The 26351-nt window shown below is 28.9% G+C and overlaps 1 protein-coding gene across 1 annotated transcript; it reads right to left on the bottom strand.

Moving 5' to 3' along the window:
• Positions 1–681: 681 nt before the first annotated feature.
• LOC107440349 (pancreatic lipase-related protein 2-like) lies at positions 682–24573 on the bottom strand. Its single transcript, XM_016053254.3, has 7 exons — positions 24469–24573; positions 17455–17753; positions 15182–15328; positions 13516–13624; positions 12771–12887; positions 5700–5819; positions 682–1114 (listed from the first exon to the last, which is right to left on the bottom strand). Exons 1-7 carry the CDS (start codon positions 24524–24526, stop codon positions 849–851), a joined length of 1116 nt encoding a protein of 371 aa, XP_015908740.1. The 5' UTR covers positions 24527–24573; the 3' UTR covers positions 682–848.
• Positions 24574–26351: the final 1778 nt, after the last annotated feature.

Below are 26351 nucleotides of genomic sequence, written 5' to 3'. Positions count from 1 at the left end.
TTAGCTTTTCTTATTTATTACTAAATTATCAATGGAATTGGAAAAAAGCATAAATTAATATTCATTTTATTTTTTTTAATTAAAATTTATGCTCTTCTTAATAAAAATTAATACTTAACTGTCTTACCATACTTTCATTACGACAAATAAATGTTATTTTTAAATGCCTACTTTTACATTTGTTTAAAGCCATCTTTTCAAGTTTAATAATGAAAAATATTAAATAAAATATTTAAAATAATTTAAATTAAAACACACTTGATAAAATTTTTATTGAACATTTTTAGGGTAACATTATTCGCATAATTCTCAGCAATATTATACTTAGCTAAATAGCCTCTGCTAAATTATTCACTGATTGTAACGAATGTATCGATTGTATGGAATATATCGATTGTATCGTGATGGAACGTGCGGCTAGAAAAAAAGTTAAGAAACTATTTTGTGAAATGAGTTAATTGTGTTACGTGAAAAATTGATAAATAATGAGTTAAATTAGTTATAATTTTTCTCATTATTTTTTAACTTCTCAACTTAACTTCTCATTTCTAGCCATAACTATTTACTAACCTTGGTCAGTTGGTTTGCGAAATATGATGAAAAGAAAAATATTTGTAGCATTATTTTCGGACAATAAACTAGAAAAAAAATAATTATGATAATTTCATTATTTTTTAAATCTTTTTATAAATTTGATTTCAGCTTTTTATTAGTCATCACTTTTACATTTTTCAGCGCACATCACATTTACAAGCGCTACTCATATAAATCAGTATAAAAATTGTCATACTTAAACGGGTTACAACAATAACAATTAATTGAAATTTATGTATCACAATATATATATTTTATTTTTTACAAAATGGTACTTCATCTGTAGTATTTAAATATACATTTAATGAGCGAGAATTGTCAATATATTTTGAATAAATATCTGCATGAATACCCATGAGAAAAGGCTTAGCTGTCCTTGTATTACACAATCCTTCAACATAACTCTCCATGTTTTCACAAACTAAACCATACATTTCACAGTCTGGATTATTTATACTTGACGTAAACAAATCAATAGCTCTGCCATGATTACACATAAGATCGTGCAAACCATCGTAATCTATAAATTGAAATTGAAAAGATCTGTTATTAAAAATCAAACTAAATTAAATTTAATTAGAGCACTTCATCAGTGAATAGTTTATTTTTAACACATCTCAAAATTTGAGTCCAAAAAGTCTACAGTGAGCAAAACAAAACGGACCACCCTGAATAATTTTTGATCTAATAATCGGATCTTCACGTTCTAGGACTCAGTCTTAATGGTTCGAGCGGATGACCTGAAATGTGATAATTAATGAGTGCAGACAATATTTTAAGTAAAGAAATAAGACACAAAAACGTATTTTCTCTGAAAAGAAGCGGGCTTGGACAAAGCAAGAAATGCGTTTTAAAATAATGTTTTTTAAGGATGAATCCTATAAATGTACCCAAATTTTTCATACTTACGTTACTTTTGAAAAAGGCACGTATCAAATCGACGAACCAAAATACGAATCATTATTCACAACTAAAATGAAATAATCCTAACAGTAGTTTAAGAAACGGAATTAAATGCTAAGCTCTTTTGATAAATAGCTTTGTCCGCTTTTCTGCTTTAAAGGTAAAATCTTCGAAACATGGCTCACTTTCAAACAATAATTTTTCAAATTTTTCAAAATATTTGATCTTAGAGAAACAGTTATTCATCACTGAAAGTTCATTAATTTTCAAAATCAATTATTGATGCATTTTTGTATATGACTGAAAAAAAAATTTCAAACTACATTTTTTGGAATTGAAATTTTAAAACAAATATAATTTAAATAATCTAACAGATGTTTTTTAGTAACTAAAAAATACCAAAATATATTTTTTCTTGTCATGGGATACCTGCAAGTGACGTAAGTCGGGTATCTCGATCCTGATTGTTTGTTGAAACGTGACATCTGTTTACGTTACCAACTGTTTTTTCCATTGTATTTCAAGTAAGCCAAGCCCGTTAAGTATCAGTTCTCTTAAGTAACACACTCTAAATTCTTCCAGACAGATTCTTTTTCAAAGATTTCAATTCTTTCACTCTATTTTTATGCATAGACTTAACGCATAGACAGGCACGAAGCAATGTGGAACATAAACAAACTAATTATGCATCAAAATTGTCAGCTGCATAAAATGGAAATATGTCATGATTACAATAAAATGCATAAACAAATAATAAATCTAAGTTAAGTAAAAGAAATAGGCGAGAAAGAATTATATTTCAATTAATTCGTTGTGTGACGCGTCTCTGTATTTAATTAGCTTAATTAACTTGTATTTAATTGTCAATTAACATTCTAACTTACGCAGAGAAACTTAGTTCAGCTTTTATATCCCACTTTGCAGATAAAGATTACGTCATAGGTCACGTGTGTGGGTATGGGACGTCTTCTTCTTGAAATTAAAAGTAACAAATTAAAGCGACAGAAAAAAATATATACAAGAAAGACACCGGTAACCCATCTACGCCAAAAGGAATTAACGCATATTTTGAGCTAGGTATAAAATAAAAATTCACCAATGACGTGTCAAAAAAGCCATTTGGCGTAGGTGCACTACGCCAAAATGAATGAGTTAATTCAACAAATGTGAAATAACATTTCCTATCACGTGATTTTTTTTAGATATAGTGCAGCTGTCAGGAAGAGCAAAAGCTTTGCCACATGTTCTATTGTTGGCAATAACATGGGAAAATATTATTTTAAGAATATCACTGATAATAAACCAAGTTCCTAATTCAGTTCAGTTCGTTTTTAATAAATTGATCTCAAAAAGAAATTGTTTAAAAAATTTATTTTAAATTATATTTGAAATTTAATATCTTTTATTATTTTAACCTTAATTTTTTATTATTTCTTTGAAGAATTTTTTTTCTTTGATAAAATAAAAAAAACACGCAGTTTTTAATTATCTTAGAATGCAAAACGTAATCTGACATAATTTCAGAAATTTCTTATAAATAGTTATAAGAATTATTTTTATTCTTTCATATAAATTTAAAGTTCTCCACTTGTTACATTTTTATCAAATAATGAACACAAATTTTCATAATGCTGCATTAAAAAACTGTATAAATTGAGAGACTTGATTGACTTTAAATAAATCTTTTTTTTCGTGAATGTTCTAAAGTAAACAAATAAAATTTTCTACAATTTTTATAAATACTTTTTATTTAAATAGAAAATAAAACACAGATTTTAGATTACAGAACTTACTCGCTCTAATGGTTCATAAATTTAAAATTTTAAAATAATTTTAGAAATTTCTTTGACATTTTATCACAAAAATTACTTTTACTATTTCAATCTTATCATACTTAATAAACTTTTATAAAATGATTCATGTATATAATTCAAATTATTATCCCACATTCATAAGAGGTAAGAGAGCTTGAAAACTTTCTAAAATTATTATTATTATTATTATCATTATTGTTGTTGTTGTTGTTATTATTATTATTATTACTTAGAAAGAAATTTTATCATAATAAATTTCCAAATAAGCTTTAAAAGTAGAAAAACTCTGTTAACCTTTTCTACGTTTAATATTTTATCGTGCAGACTTTCAAATCTTCTATATTTGCTTCTAAATTGTGAAAATTAACTTTTATAGCACCATCTGTAAATAAACATTTTTTTTAACATTTTGCAAGCACACGTTAAAATTATTAAACGTGGATCGTAATGATACGGAAGCGATTTGTTTCAGTTCGTTTCGTCAAACACAAGCACTCAATATAACTAAAATAAACGGTGTACTAAACTAAGTTTAATGCAAATTCGAAGAGAAAAAGTAAAAAATAAACAAAATAAAAGAAGGAATATCATTAGAGCAGCAATTTCTAGCTTTTTTTCGGTTTAGGAACCCTAAACAATCGAACTTCTCTTGGTGGAACCCTGAAACTATCTGGTAAAATGATTTTAAAAGATTAAATTATCACAAATGAATATGCTAACAAAAAAATTAAAACTTTCAAACTAATTTAGAAACATAAAATGTGAAGAGTGAAAATGTATCAATTTTTCATCAATAAAAAATATTAAAATTAAGTTTTTATAGGCAGTTGAATGTGCAAGTCTGCAACAACTTCTAGTTTATTAGTTTTTGGCAAATACATAAAATCAAATTGAATAAAATAACCGCATTGTGGTTTTTAAAAAATAAATGTTATAAAATGTAAGAATGATTTTCGAAGTAAAATAATAAGTATTATTTAATTTGGTTATTTTATTTTGAATTTTAAAGTTCGTGGAGAAATACTGCTAAAATTATTTGTAAATGCATATCCTTTTAGTTATTTTTTCAATTCGAAAAGTAATATTTGAAAAAATATAGCTGGAAAAATTATTGGAAACAAAATATGAACATATATTTTAAAATTTGCCATTTATTTCTTTTCAGGCATTTTACTTAAATGATTTCGAAATATTAACCAAATTATTGAATAAATAATTGACTTTGGGTTGAATACAACCTATTGTAGGTTTCAAAAATCATTACTGGTTAAAAAAAAAAGGTAATAACTCACGGAGAACTCTTGATATTTCCCCGTAAAACCCAGGGTTCCTCAGAACTTAGAACACCTTTTGGGATTCGTTGCACTAGAGTACCGTCCTCACGTTACATTTTCTTACTAAATTTTAGAACTTTTTGGGACAGTGAAAATAATAAGGTGTAAGTAAAAAACATGCACTGAAAAAATAATATGATCCAAAGTACCAGAATATGGTGAAATTTCCCGTGTTTCTGGTCCGATGGGAACGCAAAAAAGCTTCGTAATTTCTACCGAAAATAAAACATTGTAACATATAGTTTGATAATATGTGATAAGATTTAGTAAATGTGGTAAAATTTGGTAATTCTATCATGACACCTTAGAGCAGTGTTCCCCAACCTTTTTATCACCGGGGACTTGTCAACGTTTGATGATTTTACCACGGCCCACTGGGGGGAGGGCGCTGATTGTTCATATTTTAGATTATTTCGATTTATTAATTTTAATTTAATTGTATTCAAACATGTCTTCAAAATAAAATGAAATAAAAAGTAATTAAACATTTTAACTTACTAGAACGTTAAATTAATGAGAACCCTGAGCATGTTTCTCTGCAATGAGACGTTTCAATCTGGGGGTAATCGGGGAGAATGATACTTTACAAAAATTAAAAAATTTATGTCACTACCTTCGGGGCCCCCTTTTTCTAAATAAATAAAATTTTAATGGAACACAGATATTTTTAATTTGGGGTATAAACCTAGGAATTTAAATTCAGTTTCAATGAAATGGGCGGTCCGGTACCACTTGATCGGTCCGCGGACCGGGGATTGGGGAACACTGCCTTAGAGCATGATATAAAAACCAGTTATATTTGGGGGAGCGTGTTCTCAATGATTTTTTTTTTAAAAAACAAGAAATGTTATTACCATACAGTACTGTAATTTCATTTGTATTTTTTTCTCCGTATGACATAGCCAAACAAAAACTATACGTACGATAAAAATAGCCGGTTTCTTTCTTTAAAAAAAAAATACTTTATATAGGTTATTAAAAGAATATTTCTCTGAATATTAAAGTATTCCTGCTTACTTCTGGCAAGCATTGCATGGATTCGCGTATCACTTACCTAAAGTAGGATGTGTGATGAATGTCCAAATAGAAGATCCCATATCTGGACAACCAGGTTGCAAATGACCACCATTTGGCCAAAAGTCTAAGTGAGCTATACTTTCAACCAATCCGAAACCTGCCATAGAAATAAAAATAAATCTATTTACATCATTCACAAAATGTTGACCAAAACACATTATGACCTACTAAATACAGTCGAACTCGTTTGTCACGACTCCAGATATTACAAGAACCCAAATTTAAAGAAGAAATCGAAAATACTTGGTTGGTACAGTGTTAAGTCTATTGGAACTTAGATCTCTTTTAACGAGAAAACTCTGGTTCTAGCGATTAACTTTTTTGTGATTTATAAAATTACTTAATTTCACCTGTCCAGCTCAACTATCCCTTCTTGAAAAAATTATTTTTTAATGTTTTTTCGAGTCCACGAATTCCTTTTTGTTGTCCCTTGTGTTTTTGGGTACAAACAGTAACACAACAAAGACACAAACAACGAAGACTGAAAAACAATAACACACTAAAGACACGAACAACAAAAACCTAAAAACAATAACACAACAAATACTGAAGAACAGTAACACAACAAAGACACAAACAACAATGACCGAAAATCGATAACACACCAAAGACGCGAACAACAAAGACCTAAAAAATAGTTCGTGGAGTCCCACTGCGCGGAAGAAGTTAAACTTCGCAATCTGCGACGTTAATTGTAGAAGAATCAGCAGTCGTAGAAGGATCACTAGTTCTATTCAACGACTCTTTTTCCTGCTCCGCTCGCTTCCGTGCTCTGTAATCACGGTAATATTGTGCATTTTTACCTCTTGAACCAGTGGAAGTGCTTGTGGTTGCCTCATCGTCTCGCCCTGGAAAATTTATTTGCATTAATAACGTATGTGAATGCTTCATAATGTAATTTCAGAAGAGAAAACCTAACAATCAATTGATATTCACAAGAGACGTACTTTAACATAACCTTAAATCCGTCGCATTGTCCGTGGGATTGTCTTCACTCATTTTTTACAATTGTTATCCGCTAAATTTGAAAATAAAAAATACTACCCTATTAAATTATATGTGTATCAAAACAAACTAGAAAAATATTTATAGAAAAACAATACTTTTATGACTTTTATTATTTTTATGCTAGTGAGAACCAAAACAATATAGAAATGAATGAGGGAAAACTGGATCCTACCACGTGATTTCCCGGCCAATAAAAATGTAGCGTTAAGCGTTTAACGCAACCTTGTTGGAAGTCGCATAAGAAGTATAACTTCAAAAACATTAACACACCAAAGACACATGCAACAAATACTGAAAAACAATTACACAACAAAGACACAAACAACAATGACCGAAAAACAATAAGACAACAAAGACACAATGAAATAGTTCAAAGCAAATTCTTCAAAAAACTTCTTTTGTACTGCAAAAAATAAAATACTATAATTATAATTTATTAATAATAAACAATAACTTAATAATAAACAATAAATTAATAATAAACAATAATTTAATAAATAGAATGCAATATTTATAATTTAGTAAGTATGTATAAACTCTTATGATTTTTCCACGAACCCGTTTGTTACGACCACTCAGTTGTAACGAGTAAATATTGCGGTTTCTAGGAGCTCGTTAAAAGCTCGTTATATCTTTTAATTCATTCGGGTGAGTTTCTAATTCGTCTAGCGGTATAATACGCTCTAACGAATTCAACGCCAAATGTAAAACAACTGGCGTCTTTTGTTTCACACTGCTTTATTATTTCGCATCCTAAATCTGACTTTTCAAATCAAAACTCTCTCGCTATTATAGTGGATTGTTTCATATCTTTTGCAAGTGGAGAAAAGCGGGAAATGCCTCAAACTCCAAATGCTTTTTTGGAGATAAATAACCATTCCTGATTCATACTCACCCGGTATTCACCACACTGTTTTGGTTTTTTTTTTTTTTTTTAAGNTTTTTTTTTTTTTTTTTTTTTTTTTTTTTTTTAGATAAAGGTTCCTTGCCCTGTATTTTTACACTGATTGATGTTATTAAGGTTAAGAGCCATTTCTCCGTATTACATTTACCAAAGATACTTCTTATTAAATTTGTAAGAAATTCTTTATTAAAATACACCTCAAAGGAAAAAAATTCAAACAAAACTATTTTAACTATTAAAGAGAAATATGTAAATATTATAATATAAGATTATTTTTAAAAATCATGTTAAACTTGAGGCATCGAAATGCTGCTGAATGCAATTTATTACTAGGTAATGTCCTGTTTTTTATTTTTAAATTCTGGCTGCAAGTTAAATTCTGTCTAACGTATCTATTTCAGAAATATTTCCGACAAAAACCACTACTTTTATTCACCTACAAAGCATATGGAACAATCCACTCCCATAAGAAGGAAGTTAAAACTGAAAAACCAGTGTTGCACAATTATTTTGAATTCTTGCAGCTCGGGTTCAATATGGACTCATTAGCCAAAAGAAGTTTTCGATTTTGTGCTCATGTTTAAAAGTTTCATATACTTTTTTACTACTTTTAAACTAAATAAATAAATATATAAAAATCTGCTTAGTTAACTATTGAGGTATAAAAAAAAATTTATAAAGTACAAATATATCAATTATATAAAATGTCATGATCCGAAAATAAATCATTTCAATGAATGTATTATATATTTCCGCCTTATATCTTTTTAGAATTTTGGCCGTTATATGTCACAGCGGCAATATCAAAATAACGGCCTTATTCTCAGTTTTTTCAAATTTTGTTTGAGCCTAGATAAAGCAGCATTGGGGTAAGTTTTTAAACATTAAAAAATTAGACCACAAACGCTTTTCATTTTTCTAAAGCTGAGGCTTTTCCTACATATGAAAGTTTTGCGCCGTTTTCAAAATAGACAGCAATGGCATTAGATAGGCTAAACTTTTGCGAAGTCACAGAAATTCACAGAAGAAAAATAGCACATTATTCGCAAATTGACCGGAACCTTCTAAAAAAAAAACTTAAAAGATCTTTGATACTTTCATATCGCTGGTTTCAAATCTGCAATCGGTTTCTGCCTCAAAGCTCTTTCTTAATAAAATAAGAAAAAACCTTTTTTGCTTATTTTTTGTCGAAATGTACAAATGCTAATAAGTTATATGTAGCAAGGTGTCGCATGAATCTTGCGACAGGCAATGATAGGTGCAGGAAATGCTAGAGATGGCGACAGGAAATGGTATGGCACATCCACAAGATTAAAACTGCATACGATTGGAAATGTCGTCATACGCCGCTAGTGGCGCTTTTTTACTAAGATCTCTTCCTCAGAGCTCTTTTTCATTGTACAACATGATACCGATAAAATCGGGCAACAAATGTGCGAACGATAACGTCATTGCCGGATTGTTTAAGCAATTGTTTTTTCACTTGTCCGATATCGTTCGTCCGAGAAGTAGAAATTCTTGCTCAATCAATGTTTTGAGCTTGAGTGAGCAGTTGTTTGTTTGTGTTCTGCTGCGATTTCTTTTTGGAAACATTTTTTTTAAACCGAATTAAAATATTAGTTTCATTTAGAATAATCATTTTAGATTATTATTTTTTTAAATTAGTTTTATCAAATTTTTTCTTTGAAGCCGCTCTATCACGTTTCAAAAAACGTTTCAGTTGAATCAGGGAACAGACTTTTGATTATTCAATCAAGCAGAAAACAGAAGTTGGATCGAGTTCTGTTTGAAATACATAAGGGCCTTTATTTGCCTTCTTATCAAACCACTATTATAATTTACATATTATTTTTTTATTAAAGAATATAATTAATATATAAAAATTTTCAATAAAACTTTTATGATTGTTTAAGTCTTTCAACCTCATTATAATGTAAAAAATGCAACATCATAAAATTACAAATATATAACCAAACATGAGAAGGAATTATATAAAACTTTTATTTTCGTGCTTATTTTTAGAGCTTAAATTTTTTTTAAATACATGGAAAATAAAAGATAGTTATTTTTTAGATACACAGCAACAAATAAAATCGGATCATTTGAAGAAAAACGTGCGTGCTTTACCTACATTTGATTCCGATAAACGATAGTGACAGTTTGTGACAGGGAGGAGGAAGACAGGCAACAAAGAATGTGACATTACATATTTTGGTAAAAATAAAACCGCGGAAAATCAACTATTTAATCTACTATATTTTTCTCCTACGCTGACTTTAAAAATATATGCGTATTCTTTTTCTTCTTTTTTTTGTAAATTTTAATATTATTTTATACAAAATCTGCTCACTTACAATCCTTATTTTTTTTTCACAAATGCCAACGTAGTTAAACTTTTAAAAAAAATAAGGTTTGAAACATGATCAATAACATGGTACTCCGTTTCTGAACAGCAAGCGTATATTTTTGTAGAAAAGCGTGACATATGTGACAAGAGGTAGAACTGAGTGGTAAACTGTCTCACTTTGTGACAAAGGGAGGGAGAGGATCAAAAGTAGTGAAAAACAGAAGTTTGGCATTATTTAAAAAAAGCGCCTAAAGACTAAACTGGCACTTTTAGGTCGGTTTCTGTTGATTAATGTTCTTTTACTGTTTCATTAAAACATCTCTTTAAATTATCGTTTTAAATTATTTTAATTTATCATTCAACTTCTGAAAATTAATACTGAAATAAACGATTTGTTTTTCTGTTTATATCAACTGTTCACTTCGCATTTTTATATTTCTGCCCTGTTTATAGCTCAGTTTGTTTTAGCTCATAATTGGGAATGCAAAAAATTTTATTGAATTCGAAATCCCGGTGAGCGTTTTGTAAAATATAGATTAGAAAAAAAAGTAAAAATATACACATATTGAATTCGTAGTCCAAGTGAATGATTAGTTATAGTTATAGAGCAAAATATAGTGTTCTAATTTTAGTTTATTCATTTAAATTTAAAACGCTCTTATAATCGAATTATGCGTAAATTTTTTAATGTATTTTCAACTTATACGCTTTATAATACTTGAAATAAAAATTCGAAATCTTATGTATATAATTCCTATGTATTCTAAATATCCTTTAAAACCTTGAAAAACAAAACTCAGTCTTATAAATCTTACCAAAATCGTTTTAGTGCTGCCATCTCTCGAAGATAATGGGAGACAAATGCAAACTGAATTTTGAACATACAAGACATTATGAACATTATTAACTATTCATTATAACTTATAAAGTTTCGATTACACTTTTTCTAGAAATTTTTTTGGAAAGAATTAAAATTAAATTATTCATTGCTTTTCTTGTATACATTTTTGCGTACAAAAGATTTTTGAAATTATCCGTTGTTCTGATTTTCATTGGAAACAATACTTTAACAAAAAAAAAAANAAAAAAAAAAAAAAAAAAAAAAAAAAAAAAAAAAAAAGAATGATTGCAAGTATTTAATTCAACAATAACTTAATTTAAGAATAAAAAAGTTATGTTTAAATATGTATTTCAAAAGAAAAATGTTCTTTTAAAATTTCAAAGGTTAATTTTAAATGCTCTTAAATATTTAAATTTTAAGAAAATTTGTTCATATTTATTATCAAAAATTACATAAAAGTTATTTAACTTAATTTTTAGTGTAAAATGTATATTGAATCTAAGCCTGCAAAAATTTATAACATGCATTAAAGTTTTGACATTTCACAAATTTTGCAAAACAGCAGGAACAACAACTATTATTATTATTATTATTATTATTATTATTATTATTATTATTATTTATTTATTTATTTATTTATTTATTTATTTATTTATTTTATTTTATTTTTATAATAAATTTTCTACAACAATAATTTTCGATGCCTACATTGGCGGATGTTTCAGTTTTCATCAATGGGATATTTTACTCACCTTACGTATTTTGCTATAAGAAAAAATTCATTCCTACCTATTTTATTAAAATAAAAAGTTCGAGCAGTGCTTCGAGCAGGGGATAGAGCGCTATCCTCCCAACGAGGTGACCCGGGTTCGATCCCAGTAATACCTGTTATTCGAATTCCGCATCCAGCTCAAACCGACCACTGGACTGACGCAAAATATCCTCAGTGACAGACGGACCATGGGTTAGAGTCTTCTGGCAGTCAGGCTAACCGTGGGAGGTTTACGCAATTTTTCCTTTCCATATAGTTCCATCAAAAAATCTTCTTCGAAGGTAAATTTCTCCCAATACTTGATGCATGGCCGGGATAGCTTGGTTGGTAGGGCACTATGCCTATGGTAAAGAGTTCATGGGTTCGATCCCCGTTGACGTAAATGGTGACTGATGCACGTTAAATCTGTCGAGTCGCAAAGTCCTCCATGTTCCCATAACAAATCAATACCTCTGGGGGTACTGATCCAGGAGTTTCCTTGTCTTCTGGATTGGTTCAAAAATAAGAAGGCTACGTATTTGAACATTAGTAGTCGTAAACCCAAAAATTGAGTCTGCAGTTCGACTACGGATATAAAATAAAAAATAAAATAAAATACTTGATACATGAGTTTCCTTGTCTTCTAGATTGGGTTCAAAATTACAAGGCTACGGAGTTTAACATTAATAGTCGTAAACCCGAAAATTGGATCGGCTGTTCATTAACGGTAACAGAAAGAAGAAAAAAAAAAGTTCTCTCTTATCCATCTATAATTTAATTATTGTCACGTGCAGCAGTTGATCTCCATATGTGGCAAAAAAAATTTTGAGAATGATGTATGCATAATTATGATGCATAACCATTCATGCATAAATCATGAGTTAAATATGATAAAAAGCAAGAATTATTTTCTTATAACTATACCTTAGTCCATCTTTTTTTTTTTTTTTTTTTTTAAGGTTTTCTCTCGAGCAAATAGAGGAGAACGCAATATTTTCATTATATTGAAACACTTTGAAACTTTTTGAAAATAAATTTAAGCATTTTTGGATGATAGCAAATAAGAACAAAAAATGCTTCTGAAACATAAAGTAATTCAAAATTTTGATAGTGCGTCAGATAGGTATTTGATTTCATTTCTTATTTTATTCCTTATCTTTTCTTTTTTTTTTAGTTCAATAAGAAATATGATACAACCTTGAAAACGATTTGGGGCGGCATTAGTATGAATAGCATCTACGAATAATGCATCAGATTTGTCCAATCTCACAATAGGTTCCACATTTGTAAAATATGGGCCGGCAGGATCCAGAGCTACGAAAAAGAGAAAAATGCATTTATTCTATTATAGTAGACATCAGACAACTAATAGAATTTACTTTAAGAGAAAAATGTGGTTATGCCATTATGATAACCAACAAACCACCATGAAAATGTACTTAGTATTTATGTCATTATAATAGTAATCAATGTTCAATGATTATGGGGATATTTACGTTTTAGTGATCTGTCATGCCAAATACAATCGCCAAGGCGCCAAAAATATTTTAAACTTGCAAATTAAAAAAATGCATGTTAAAGTTAATCCCCTTTTTTTTGCCAGCCTGAAAATTGCCGACACTTAGCAATTATTCTGGCACAGATCACGATACGGAAATCTTCCAGTGATTATATTTTTACAGCTGCCTTGTTAAATGTATGATTAATTATTTTTATATTATATAATTATACATTTATTAATGAAATTTTATACAAAATGCTAATAGAATTTTTTTTCTATTACATTAACTTTATGCGCATGACAGCAAAATACAAAATTTAAAGCAAATTTAACAATTTTTAAAATATTTTTTTGAGTTTTTAAAGCTTTTACATCTATTGCAATGCTAATTAAAACCATAATCAGTCCTGGATATATACAAATATCATTCAAATTATTGACCTGTTATTCTGCCAATTTTATGAAGTAGTTTTCCAGCATAGCCAGCAATGTGTGACCCCAAACTATGTCCAATAAGGTGAACAGATTCAAAAGAAAATTCATATTTTTCCTAAGGGAAAAAAAAGAGTAGCAATTTGTAGAAGTGACGTATCTTGTGGAGAAAAAAAAAATTTCTACTACAATGGATTTAATATTGAATATTTAAAACAAAAAAAACTGAAGAAAAAAATCTGAAATACAAAAAAACACTTTAACTTGTATTTTTTAAACAAATTGGAGTTTCGTGTAAAGCTCATAAATATAATACTCAGCAAGTTAAATTTTAACTCCTTTGTTGCATTTCCGCACGCTACAGATCTGCAAAACATATTATTTTTTCCCTACAAGTTTAACAGTTAATTCTCGAACAAATTAACGAAAGTTAATTCCATTGTTATTCCATTGTATTCCTTCTACATTTTGTGTATAAAAGCAAAAAATTCGCAAAAGAAAACACTTAGAATTGCTGCAGCTTTCAAAAAAAAATTAAATTTCAGAGAAAAAAAATGCGTGTTAAGTTCATAAATAGATATGGCCTTTTCAGCATACCAAATTTCAACACTGTAGTTGCATTCCTGTTGCCTATAGATCATCACGTGTGGTATTTTCCCCAAACATGTTTAACAATCAACAATTTTCGAACTAATTAACGAAAATTAATTTTTTTATTCCATTGCATTCCTTCTGCATTTTTCAACATGTCTTCGTAATTTCAGTTTTCTAAGTCTTGAAGTTTTTTTCTCGGGAAAACAAAATGTAGCGTTAAATTGAACACCCAAAACGGCGTCAGCAACACTTACAATTGTTTAGCATAGAAAGAAAAAAGATTTAAAAAAATACTTATAATGCAATTTAAAAGAATTGTTTTAGAATCGGTAGAGATTAATCTTTATTATGAAGTAAAATTTAAAATGCACATTAAATTATTTGTTGTAAAACATAAAGTAACCTCCTGCCTTAAACACTACTTGATAAATAGTACGTTAACCATTGTTTACTTCAATACAGTACACTATTGAGACGTACGCAATACTATCCTCCACAATCACGTATTGGTTACGAAATAGTAGTGCCTTTTCATCCGTTTAACCCACAACGGGGTATATCCGGAATGCTGTATTATACAATATGAGACAGGGCTACATAAATAATCTCCACAAAAAATGAACTGGTAAGATATTACTCAACTGAAAACCTCATTCATTTCAAAAATATATAAATAGGAAGTAACAGTTGACATGCTTCAAACTCTCAAAAATGGGCACCCAATATTTCCACTCCAGTCACATCAACACATCTTGATTCTCTGGAATCTTGTTTCATTCCTATGAATGCTGATTCCCTTGTTAACGACATTAGTTCCTCACCATCTCTCTATAGAGCATGGAAATACATTTTACCCTGATTTGCTCCTGTCGGTTACCGTGGTTTTTCTAGTTTTACCTTTACTTTTCCATTTTTCGTTAGAAACTTTACGTTTTATATTTCAAATCACTCTTGTTTCTTTTCATTCCCGTCTAGCAAGTCTTGAAAATGGGCACCTGCTTTTTTTTTGAGAGCATGAAACATATCGACCGTTATTTCCTATGTATATATTTTTAAGGCGAATGAGATTTATAAGACTTACCTTCAACTTGTTTAGGAACAGAGCAATTTCCGCCCCGACTACCCTAGTGTTGGCAACAGCTTGTTCATACAACGGTCCATCACCATGTTGCCAGTCAACAAGGAAAACGTTGCATGGTTCAATACTTAGTAAAGATTTCACTAGAGGCTAAAATAAATGAACTTACTTTTAAAAAATAATAATTTCAATTTTTTACTTTAGTTTAAAAAATAAAAAGATTGCTTGATAGGAAAATTTATGTTATAAAATAGATATTTCTTCACTAATCTTCCAATTCAATGATTCACTATTTATTATTTTAACCACTAGATGGCGCTGTTTAATTATGTAATGTTTAACTTTTAATAAGTTTCACTTCACTATCCTCCATCTTGTTAAGAGCACTAACTCACCCACTTATACATGCTAATGTACTTATACTTACTTATGCTTATTTAACAATAAACTCGTATTTTAAAAGGCAATATGAACTTTTTACTGAATTATTATGCCTCAATTCATTGAGTAAGTAACACTAGGTATTCCTGCACTATTGTAGAATATAAAGTGAAAACAACACAAGTGAACATGCGCAAGACAAAGATGAGCAATATTTATCTCTGCTACCTTTTATTCATATAAGTGCGTGATTACCAACAATTTATAGTTCCCAAATATAGAAAACTACTTTTCAATAGTAATGATAATTTAAGAGGATGGTTTAACAACGGAGGAACATTTCATCACAAATTCTCTTTCACCACTATAAATAATATAAAATTTAAAGTATTGAAAAAGTAGAGTTCAGGCAAAGTTAAAGTGAGCCATGAAGTTATAAATACTGAAAAGAAATTTTCAAAAAATCAAAATGAAAACAAATTATTACAGGATAACTTAAGATTACGCAATCGGGAAATTGTCTTCCAATAATTTGCTTGCATTTTGATATTTTGATTTTTTTTAACAAGTGAAACCTCGGGGTTTCCTCTAAGTTTGGCAGAATTAATTTTTTTCTATATTTAAAATTTTAAATTAGTTATGGAGATTAAACAGAATTTGCGATGAAAAAGTTCTTTTGTGGTATAGACATCTTTTAAGAAAAAAATTCCATAAAATAAAAAAATTAAATAAAAGATTGTTCAGGATATTGATAACATTTCCTTTTCTAGTATTATCAAGTAAATTAAAGTTATGTCAAATTTAAGAAGTAAAAAAAAATGTGATAGGTCGCCAAGGAGCCTAAAACCGCAAAACAGAAGCCAATATATCAGTACTTCTTCACTATACAATGTGTTGGCATACACGTAGAACAGCAACACGTGATACATGATGTTACATTGTAATTAAGGATATCCCATATGAAGGCCCTTGGAATATTCTTTTAAAATCCTTGACAAAAAGTAATGTTAAATGTCATATATTAGCAATAAAGTACAATAAATAATCATTAACTGGTAAATAAATAGCCATAAACAATTTATTTAAAAAGGACTGTCAAAAATTTAATAAATCACTGCTAAGGGAAGCGGGACTGAAATTATCAATACCAAAACAACATCAATATCAATGTCAAAAATATCCTAACAGCAGGCATTTTAAGAGGATGTGAAAGGCGTTATAAAAAACACCTTCAAAAATTTTCCCTTTTTTGGCCCCTGATTCTATACTAGAGCCATGATGAGCCTCGGGCAATATAGTGATAAACAACACTTCTTCCAAGGTGACATTTTTATGTAAAACTGCCCTTTAGTATTGTATCTTAATATATACTTAAACATTTTCATAAATATCTCCGAGATGGCAGCACAATACATAAAAACATCTTATTGTCGACACAGAAATCATAGTGCATTTCGACAAAAACAATCATCGCCGCAATTTGAAAAAAATAAGACACATCTATATATTGCCTTAACTATAATTATCAACTCTTTAACCCCTTAACGATCGGTTAATTTTCAAGAAAACGGTCATAAAAGTGCCTTTTTTTCAGTAGATTCTGATAGATTAGTATTGACATCTAGTTTAAAATAAACTATCTACAATTACCTTAAAAATATCTTGGTACTGCCATCTGGTGTGTAAAATGAGAAATAAAATGTTATCCAGGCAAAAGAAATGAATTAGTTTTATTCTTATTGGCGCGTTACTACTTAAATCTCCAGCCCGGAAATTTCACGGGAGCGAGAAATAGAGGGCGAAACCTCACCTCGTCATTTTCACGGAAGCAAGAAGGATAACTATAACTGTGACCGTTTAAAAAATAGAATAAAATATTGAAAGGTTACACTTACTATTTTCCAATAGTCAGCAAACTTGCTCATAAAACCTGGTATGACGAAAATTGTCTTAACCTTAGGGTTGAAACCACTGCTGTCAATATCATAGAAACTTAAATCCAAGTTACTAAAGGTAAGAGGTGTCATTCCACTGGAAGCATTAAATAAATAGAACTGTGTATCAATTGATATTCTGTCGTCTGGTAAGAGGCTCATTGGTCGCTCCATGAAATCGAAGAATGGCTTACCAGCAGAAAAACAACCTAGTTCTGTCATACATTTCTCCCTCATAAAAAATTCATTAAATGTAAAAGCTACAAATGAAAAAAAAAATTATAATTAGCCGTAATTTCACATAGTAGAAAAATTGTTTCAAAGCTAAACCATAATGTTTGTATTTTGAACCGTATTAATATGCAAATTTGCTTCAACTTAAATAAGTTGTACTATGTTTCCGTTCAAGTTGAAATTCAGTAGTGTAATCAAGTTTAAGAAAGATAAATAATCAATAACAGAAAGATTTTGCAGAAAGTCACTTGCTTTTTAATTTGAGCATTACAGCGCATGCGCAAAAATTTCCCCACTATTAACAGTAAGAGGAAAAGAATAAAGATAACGTTTCGGTTAACGCAAAACGAACTCGATGCAAAATCTTTTAAATACATTCCAGCTTTATACCGTATTAAGGTTGTAACAAATTTGATCAATATTATGATTTAGTACTGTCATAAACTTATTTTTTAATTACAAGAAAATGAGAGAAATGAAGTAATTGATTGTTTTGACAATGGATGAGTCCAGAGCAAGTCCATTTAAAAGAAACAATAATTTTAATGCATATTTGACTATTGACACTATAGTTGTTTTGGTTCGTATAAGAACCAACAACAATTTACGATTCTGGGCATACTTAGTTGTTGCAACTAGTAATACCTTAAGCAAAAATATATTGCGAATTCGTTGCATAGTAATTAAGCTGTTTGAAGTTGTTAAAGTTGAAAACAGTTAGTGTTAGAGGCATTGGGGGTCACATTGCGTAAGAGTCAATATAAATGAGGTCAAGGCCAGATATTTAAAAAAAAAATTGCCTCGCAATATTATTAGGTTAATAGTTCTCTGATGAGATTTGCAAATAATATATTTTTATTTTATGCAAATTTATATTTTAATATTGCAAATTTATATTTTATGACATTTATTTTAATTTTACTTTTCCTTTAAATTTTTTTATAAGTTCAAAATTAGGACTCTAAATGTGTGCTAGTATCATATGCAAGCAAAACAATGCTAATGGAATATGCTATAGTATTTATGTAGTTCATAGTCCTAGCGCATTCCAGTTTCTTTAAAAATGGGTTGCTCTGAAGCCTTCGAAAAGAATTTAAGCTACTAAAATTTGCAGTCTTTTAACACTAGAAAGACTGAAAATTTAGTATGGACCTATATTGCCCAAAAGCAGTCAAAATGACTGGATTGCAAAAGAATAAATAATGTGTGAAGAAAATTTTTTTAAATTAATTTTTAATATATTTTATATTATTTACAGTTATATAACGAGTTATTGGTAAATATTAACAATTAAATAATTATATGTTGTACAAAATTCTAAGAAATTGTGTCATTATATACACCATTGTTCTTCTAATTGAAATTAAAAGCAGTCAAAATGACTTCCTTAGGCAATCTAGTGTTAATAAGAAACAAACGAAAGATTAATTGCAGTAGCAATGTTTGGTACTTTGAAGCGGGCGATCATTAGCGTGAAATGAATAATATTAAAAGTGACATTGTGCTGTTAAATCGTTAGAATTACTGATATAATCTACACCAGGGACTTCCAAAGTATATGCCATGGTAATGTAGAGGTGATATATTTCTAGATGCATTAAAGACTTAAGACCCGTTCTTCGTATGAGAAGGAGAAATTAAATAATCAATAAATCATCATTAATAAGAGTTACGAAAGCGTGAACAAAAGCGAGACAAAACGTGTATTTAGAAACGTCTTCCTTTCCTCTTTAGTTGGACAACAACCAAGGATGAGCCCTGGCCTTCTTTAGGCGTTGATACACGGGACCCTATCTTTGACTTTGTCTCTCCACGTAGATATTTTTAATGTTTTTAGATTATTAATGAAACAGTTCAAGCACCTAAATTCAGACCGCATTCTTTTTTGAGTGCTAGTTGGTATTGCTATAAAAACATTTTTGGTGGCCTTATCGTCTTTAGCTCTAATTATATGTCCAGTCCATCGTAACCTTAGTCTCCTGAAGCAAATAAGTACCTTTTCTCCTGTAATTTTGCCCTTTACTACTCATACTACAAAACTTATTATTTTATTTCAACTGTAATTAATTTGGAATCATTTATTTTTGTAGAAACACTTTTCAAAACCGTAACTGTAAACAAAATAAATACGTGGTTTCAGATAACTTTAGGAATACTCATTTGGGGACGTAGCTTACACGTGGATCCTTCACCTATCTTGACATAGCGAAACAAAAATAATTAATTATTAAAGAACCTGCAATAGGCTTTCTTTTTTTATCAAACAGAGCTGTAAGCGTCCAAACATTACTGGTTTTATCTGTTAAGTGTATGGGGAAAAAGAGTTTCATCTACAGTTAAATTAATAACATTCGCTAATGTTTGTCCAATGAGTGGTGGCTCTGGAGATGCAGCGTTTGCTCCAAATGAGGTCACCCAAGTTCGAATCTCAGTGGTGGCTGGTTGATATGAGATCTGCTCCCGGCTCACCCAGACCGCAGTGTAGGTGTAAAATATCCTCAGTGATAGACGGACAACGGTTTAGAATCCCCTTGCCGTCGGTCTAAGAAAGGGAGGTTTTCGTGATTTTCAACTCCATTTAGTGCAAATGAGGTTTAGTTCCATCAAAAAATCCTCCATGAAACTTAGTTAGTCCTGATGTTTCTGCCAAAGTTTTCGTGTCTTTTGGATTTAGTTTCAAAATTACAAGACTAAGGAGCTTGACATTGATAGCTGTAAACTCAGAATTGGGTCTGCTGCTCATCGCCAGTTGTTAAATATAAAATTATAAAACATCAATTTTCCGAACGTCTCTCCCGTACGATGTAATTTAAATTTTGAATTGCCTCTCTAGGTCGCTGTCCAAATTCCTCGACGCTAGCAATAACTGTTCTAGAGTTATAAAAGAGAAGCAAACATCGATAAACTCTTAATTTTATGTTCTTAAAAAGAAAAAAAGGTTGTGAAGAGTTTTGATTCCTTTCGCTACTTCATATCGTGCGCAGATGAGTTTTAAGCAGTTGTATTTTTAAGTATCAATTTTTTCAAGAAAATGAATAATTCTAGTAGGTAGATCAGGCTAAACAAGTTTTGAGAAGCTATGTAATGAGTTTTTAAAAAAATAACGATACCTGCAATACAAATGACTTTAAACAAACTACAATAGTGAATGTTAATTTCTTTTTGCTTAGATTTTTTTCTTATATAAATAAAACTTTATCGTAACTATATATCACCTTCTTATAAATTACTATTAAAGTACTTAACTGAATTTAAGAAATGATTTGTATTAAGTTATTGCCATTTAATTTCATAATTTCAGTTTTAAGTCTTATAAACATTACTTTAAAGTATGTACAAATACAATACCTATTAAGCCTCAGACAAATACAATATGCCTGAGAAGCCGTGAGATAATTTTAAATCTCGTTAGTGCAGAAAGTTAGGAATCCCTGATCTACACCATATCAGTAGTCTTAAAATCTACACTATAAAAAAAATATTAAAGCAAATATCTACCTCAGATCCTAAATCTCCAATATTAGATTGCATGTCATTTAATTGCAATAACTGTCACTTACCCCATTCCTTTGAAATTATCTTCTTTAAAAATAATACTTCATGCAGGAAGTTTAAATAACTTAAATCTTTTTAAAAGCCATAGAAAGGTTTACGTCTGGTGATCAATCCAATATTAATAACACTTTCGATAATGCTTTCAATATTAATAACACGAAAGAATGAGCGAATGTAGATAATTCAGAATTTCATTTTTCAGAAAGTCCACATATATCCGACGCCAATTGCACTTTAGAAATTTATCGAATGATCTGATACTTAAACTGAAAAAAATAAATATTTAAATTCTGCGTTCGGTAGATCTAAAAAGTTCGTTTATTTACATTTAAAAAAGCTGAAGGAGCTTCCAACATGAAAGGTTGTAAGCGTTAATAAAGTTCCAAAACGAAACATTTCTTCATAATGTAGTTCTCTAAACTGCGATTTTAAATAATTCTTATAAGTTTAAAAAAGAGCAATCGATTGTTGACTGCGATCACTAAAAATTCTGTAAACGCGTCATATTCGTCCGCCTCTTGCTTCGAAAAATAGAGAGAGAAAAAACTGTTAGTTGTAATCTTACGTAAATATCTCTTTAAATAATGAAAATGAATTATTTATATATCATTCGTCTTTTACAAAGAAAATTTCCTCACCATTGTTAGTACATCAAGGCACTTTTGAATAGCATCATAAATACAAAATTCATGAAAAGTCCAATGGTAATTGCTATGGGCAATGCAGAAAATATTACATATTATGTTTAAAACGCATCTTAATTATAACTGATGCATCATAGTGACAAATTCTAAATATAACACTCAAACAATATTCTATTTGTTTTGATATTCAAAAAGAAACATTAGTTTTGATGACAGAAGAATATGGCATTTTCGTGCTAATTAAGGATCTTCTTAAGACAAAAAAAAAATATTTCCACCACCTTGTATATACGAATATGAATATTCATTCAGCTACAAATTATTGTCTCGAAACATTTTTTGTAACATTTCATTTAAGGAAATGTGTTTTATTGAACTTAGTTGCCAAAGTTTACTTTTTAAAGATATCAATGTTTTCAAAACAGGATGTCTGAAAAAGTAAAAAATTTAAAATTCGATATCTAGGTTATATCGAATACACTTCAATAAATAAAATAAAACAAAAAACATTTCATTATTAATTAGTTACTGAATGAATTAGGAAATTACATTCATAAATTTCACCGCGGGGTCAATATTGAAAAGGTAAAATTGTTTTCTGTCTGAATTAAAACGTAATAAGTTAATGAAAATTTAGTAATTAGGTGAAATAGAACACAACTCAATGTATAATAGAAAATAAAAACAATACCTTATTATTTAGTTACTGAACGTTCAGAAATTTCATTCACAGATGTATTGCTGGAATTCAGCGTAGGGTTAACATTGAGAAAATAAAATCCTTCTCTGTCAGAATTAAAATGTAATATGATGAAAATTTGAAAATGGTTTCAATGGAACACAACTCAATGAATAAAGCAAAAATTATTCCATTATTAATTAGTTATTGAAGGAATGAGGAAAATACGTTCTCAAAATTCACTATGAATATATTTCTGCAATAGGTTAACATTGAGGAAGTAAAATCCTTTTTATCTGAATTAAAACATAATATGATTGTTAAACCAGACACAATAAATGACACAATGTTATTAGAAAAGATTTCCAAGTTTAAAACAAGTTTTGCTTTGGTTTATTAAGGAGAATTATTGGTTGTTTATAAAAAGAAAAAAGGAAAATTGAAATAATATTAATCACCCAAAATAATACGCAAGGTAACAAAAAACATAAAACAATACTTTAATTCTGCTAAGTTTTCTGTTACTATAATTGCTCTTTAATAAATAAATTCCAATTTTTGGCGGCTAGTTTTTTCCCGGCCGGATCTGCATTAGTAAGTGGGCATTGGATTTCTGTTTTGACATCAATTTAAAATTCATGTGACGAAACACAAAACTCGTTCAACCATTTGCCAGGCTTGACCTAACTTCCAATTTAATTACTCAGGTTAATATACAGAACGATACAATGTTTTAAACCAACTAAATTTTTTCTTGCTAAAACCAAGCATAAAAGATCATAAATTTTTTTAATGTTTAAAATTAGTGAGTTGAGTAAATTTTTAATCGTTATTGAACAGTAAACTTTAGGCAATAAATTTTATAAATTTTAACATTAAATTTAACATATTAGGTTGATTTGGAATTTATTATTAATAACTAAAAGCGTTGCCTCAAACAGTTTAAAAATGAATAATTTTCTAAAAGGAAAAAAAGTGGCAGCGCCATCTGTCGAAGCAATTTTGAATTGAAACTTAATGATGCTTATGGTGAAATACTTCTGAATATAAGAAAAGATCTTTAGCAGATAGTTATGCCACCTTTCATAAGTTTACGACAAGAATCACTTTTTTAATCTAATCAATTTTCTGCTATAAATTGTCGAAAACCATCAGTCAAAGTTAGAAAAACATTAAATATGTAATTAAATTTAAAATTTGTTGATACATGTAAATAAAGCTTTAAATATGTAAATAGAACATTAACTATGTTTATAAATTTGCAAAGATGCTGATTTTCATCGAAAAATTAAAAAATTTTAAACTACTATTACCTAAACAAACTCAAAATTTAAGTTTCTTCCTAAAAGTATTATAAATAGAAAAAAAAATGGAAAAATTTCACAGTGTACTAACATTTTTTCACAATACAGCGAAAAAAATATTAGATCTACAAAATTAAACCACCAGTATTCAAATTATTATGACCCTCTTCTGTAAATAAACAGACTTGTTTGAAACACATAACTTAATTCAAAAGTTTATTTGACTTAAAAAAATAATTTTTCATGCAATTAACGGAAAAAAATATCATTTACGTTTTGGGGAAAGGTAAGTATAAAAATACATTTGTAAATTAAAAATATTTTCAGGTCTATCAAATTAGCTTATATTCGGATTACGGGTGTTAAAATTTTGAAAATACTTTCCTTGAGAAAACTGCAGCGTAAGAAAATTAAAAGCACTGTCGCTAAAAATAAAGGGACAATAGATTCTGCAATATTTATAACTATCAGAGCATATTACATAAAGCACGAATTAAATGCGAAATATGATCACGCATTAGTATAATCACGGAGAACGTTTTGAAAAAAATATATTTACCATAGGAAAATCCAAAATTTAAAGTCATACAAATGCACAAAACCCTGAGAAACGCCATGGTGTTAGGAGACAGTTAAAGAGAGAAATCAAAACAAAAAAAAGTACTATTTATTAATTTTGATAAGATTTTTTATTTACTTTTCATTTTAATCTCTTCATTGGATAATCGTTATCGTTAAAGCCTTTTCATGTTTTGTAGACTTAACGGGTTTTTATCGAAAAATACATGTCAATATAATTTAAACACACCTTTTGTTTAAAAAAGGCCATTGTTAACTAAAAACGCATCATCAGTTTGAAGGGTTTTGAAATCCTTCAATTGAATTTTTACATTGTTTCGTTTACCGTAAAAGCAATTCTGATTTTTCGCAAATTTATATTGCTGCCTTTATTTAAAAGCTTACTGCGTAATTGTTTTTTTAACAAATCTATTGAAAGTATTAAGTATATTTTAAAGTGTGTTTAAATTTTTTAATTGAAGCAAAATTATATATTTATACTTTTTCCCGAAGGCTACCCCTTGTTGTTAAAGTAAATAACAGAAATTAGGCTTTTTTGTATGTAATATACTATTTTTATAACTGTTATGGGTTTGCAAAAGTTATTCATTACTGTTAACATGGTTTTTCGAAGCTCTTTCGCTAAGGAAAATAAAAAAAAGTTGCAATTTAAATGCCTTACATTTGAAGCTAAGCTATAATTTTAAACTATATATACCATCTTACCTTAGAGAATTTATTTGTTAAGAACTAACAAATAAATAAAATATTTTAGAAGTTATTAAACTTTTTTAAAAATTGATAATTTCCAATAATCGCAATTATTAATATTACAATAGCATTTTAATATATAATAGTAATTATTAATATATATATAAATTATTAATTATAATTTTCATCTGTGAAGATAAATCTCACCAAATTGGCGATTTTGAAAAAAGTTTGGTAACTTTTAAAATATTTTATTTATTTGTTTAGAAATTAGAACTAGTTTAGAAATTAAATATTTGACTCCATGCACTAAAACTGTGTTGTTTTTTTTAATTTCCTTGGGCTTTAGAGACTCGAAAGACAATTATATTTGTTTATAGTTCACATTCTTATTATTTTTAATTTTACTTATCCACCTTGCCATTATTTTTGAAAATATTACTTCCTTTTGAAAATTTAAAGCGAATCCCTTAGTTATAATCAGTGGACTTCCGAGGGGTCCGTAGACCACCAGGGATACATGGACCACAATAGGATTTGCGGTAATGGTATTAATGCAAATCATTGAATGTTGCTGAATCCTGTTTTGAGAATAAGCCTTAAAATAGACAGAAGTATTAATTTAATAGTAATATGTATTTAGAATCGGGACAGTTTTCGCTATTTGAGACGTTAAAAATTAAACAACTAAGGAAAACACTTTATTTACTCTGTTATCCTATTGTTTGGAGGCTAAAAATTATCTTTTAAAAATCTCGCTGAGTTTAGAAAAATAAGATATTTAATCACGATATATTGTATTTATTATGTTGTATTTTCAAGTATCAAATAAGAAATATAAAACATTCATCATTCAAAGGCGAAGAAAAGTTAAACCCGTTAATCTTAAGTGAAGAATAAAGCATTCATTTTGAGAAAAAAGTCAACTTTCACTAGGATAAGATAATAATTATATCAGCCCTATTAAAGGAATATGCGTGTGATAAATAGCACATGCTGATATATTTGCTCCTTTAAGCTTATCTTTTGGGTTTTAACTTATTAATGAAGTAATGAATATGAATAGAAAATAAAAAAACTGTTTGAAAAATAATTTATATGGCTGACTAGAAATAATTGGGCAAGTAGGAAATTATATAATTCGTATTGGAGGTAACCTGCGTGCACAAATTT

The sequence above is a fragment of the Parasteatoda tepidariorum genome, chromosome 6, assembly GCF_043381705.1.
Source record: "Parasteatoda tepidariorum isolate YZ-2023 chromosome 6, CAS_Ptep_4.0, whole genome shotgun sequence".
Taxonomy (NCBI): domain Eukaryota; kingdom Metazoa; phylum Arthropoda; class Arachnida; order Araneae; family Theridiidae; genus Parasteatoda; species Parasteatoda tepidariorum.
This window is presented reverse-complemented; position numbering and strand designations above follow the sequence as displayed.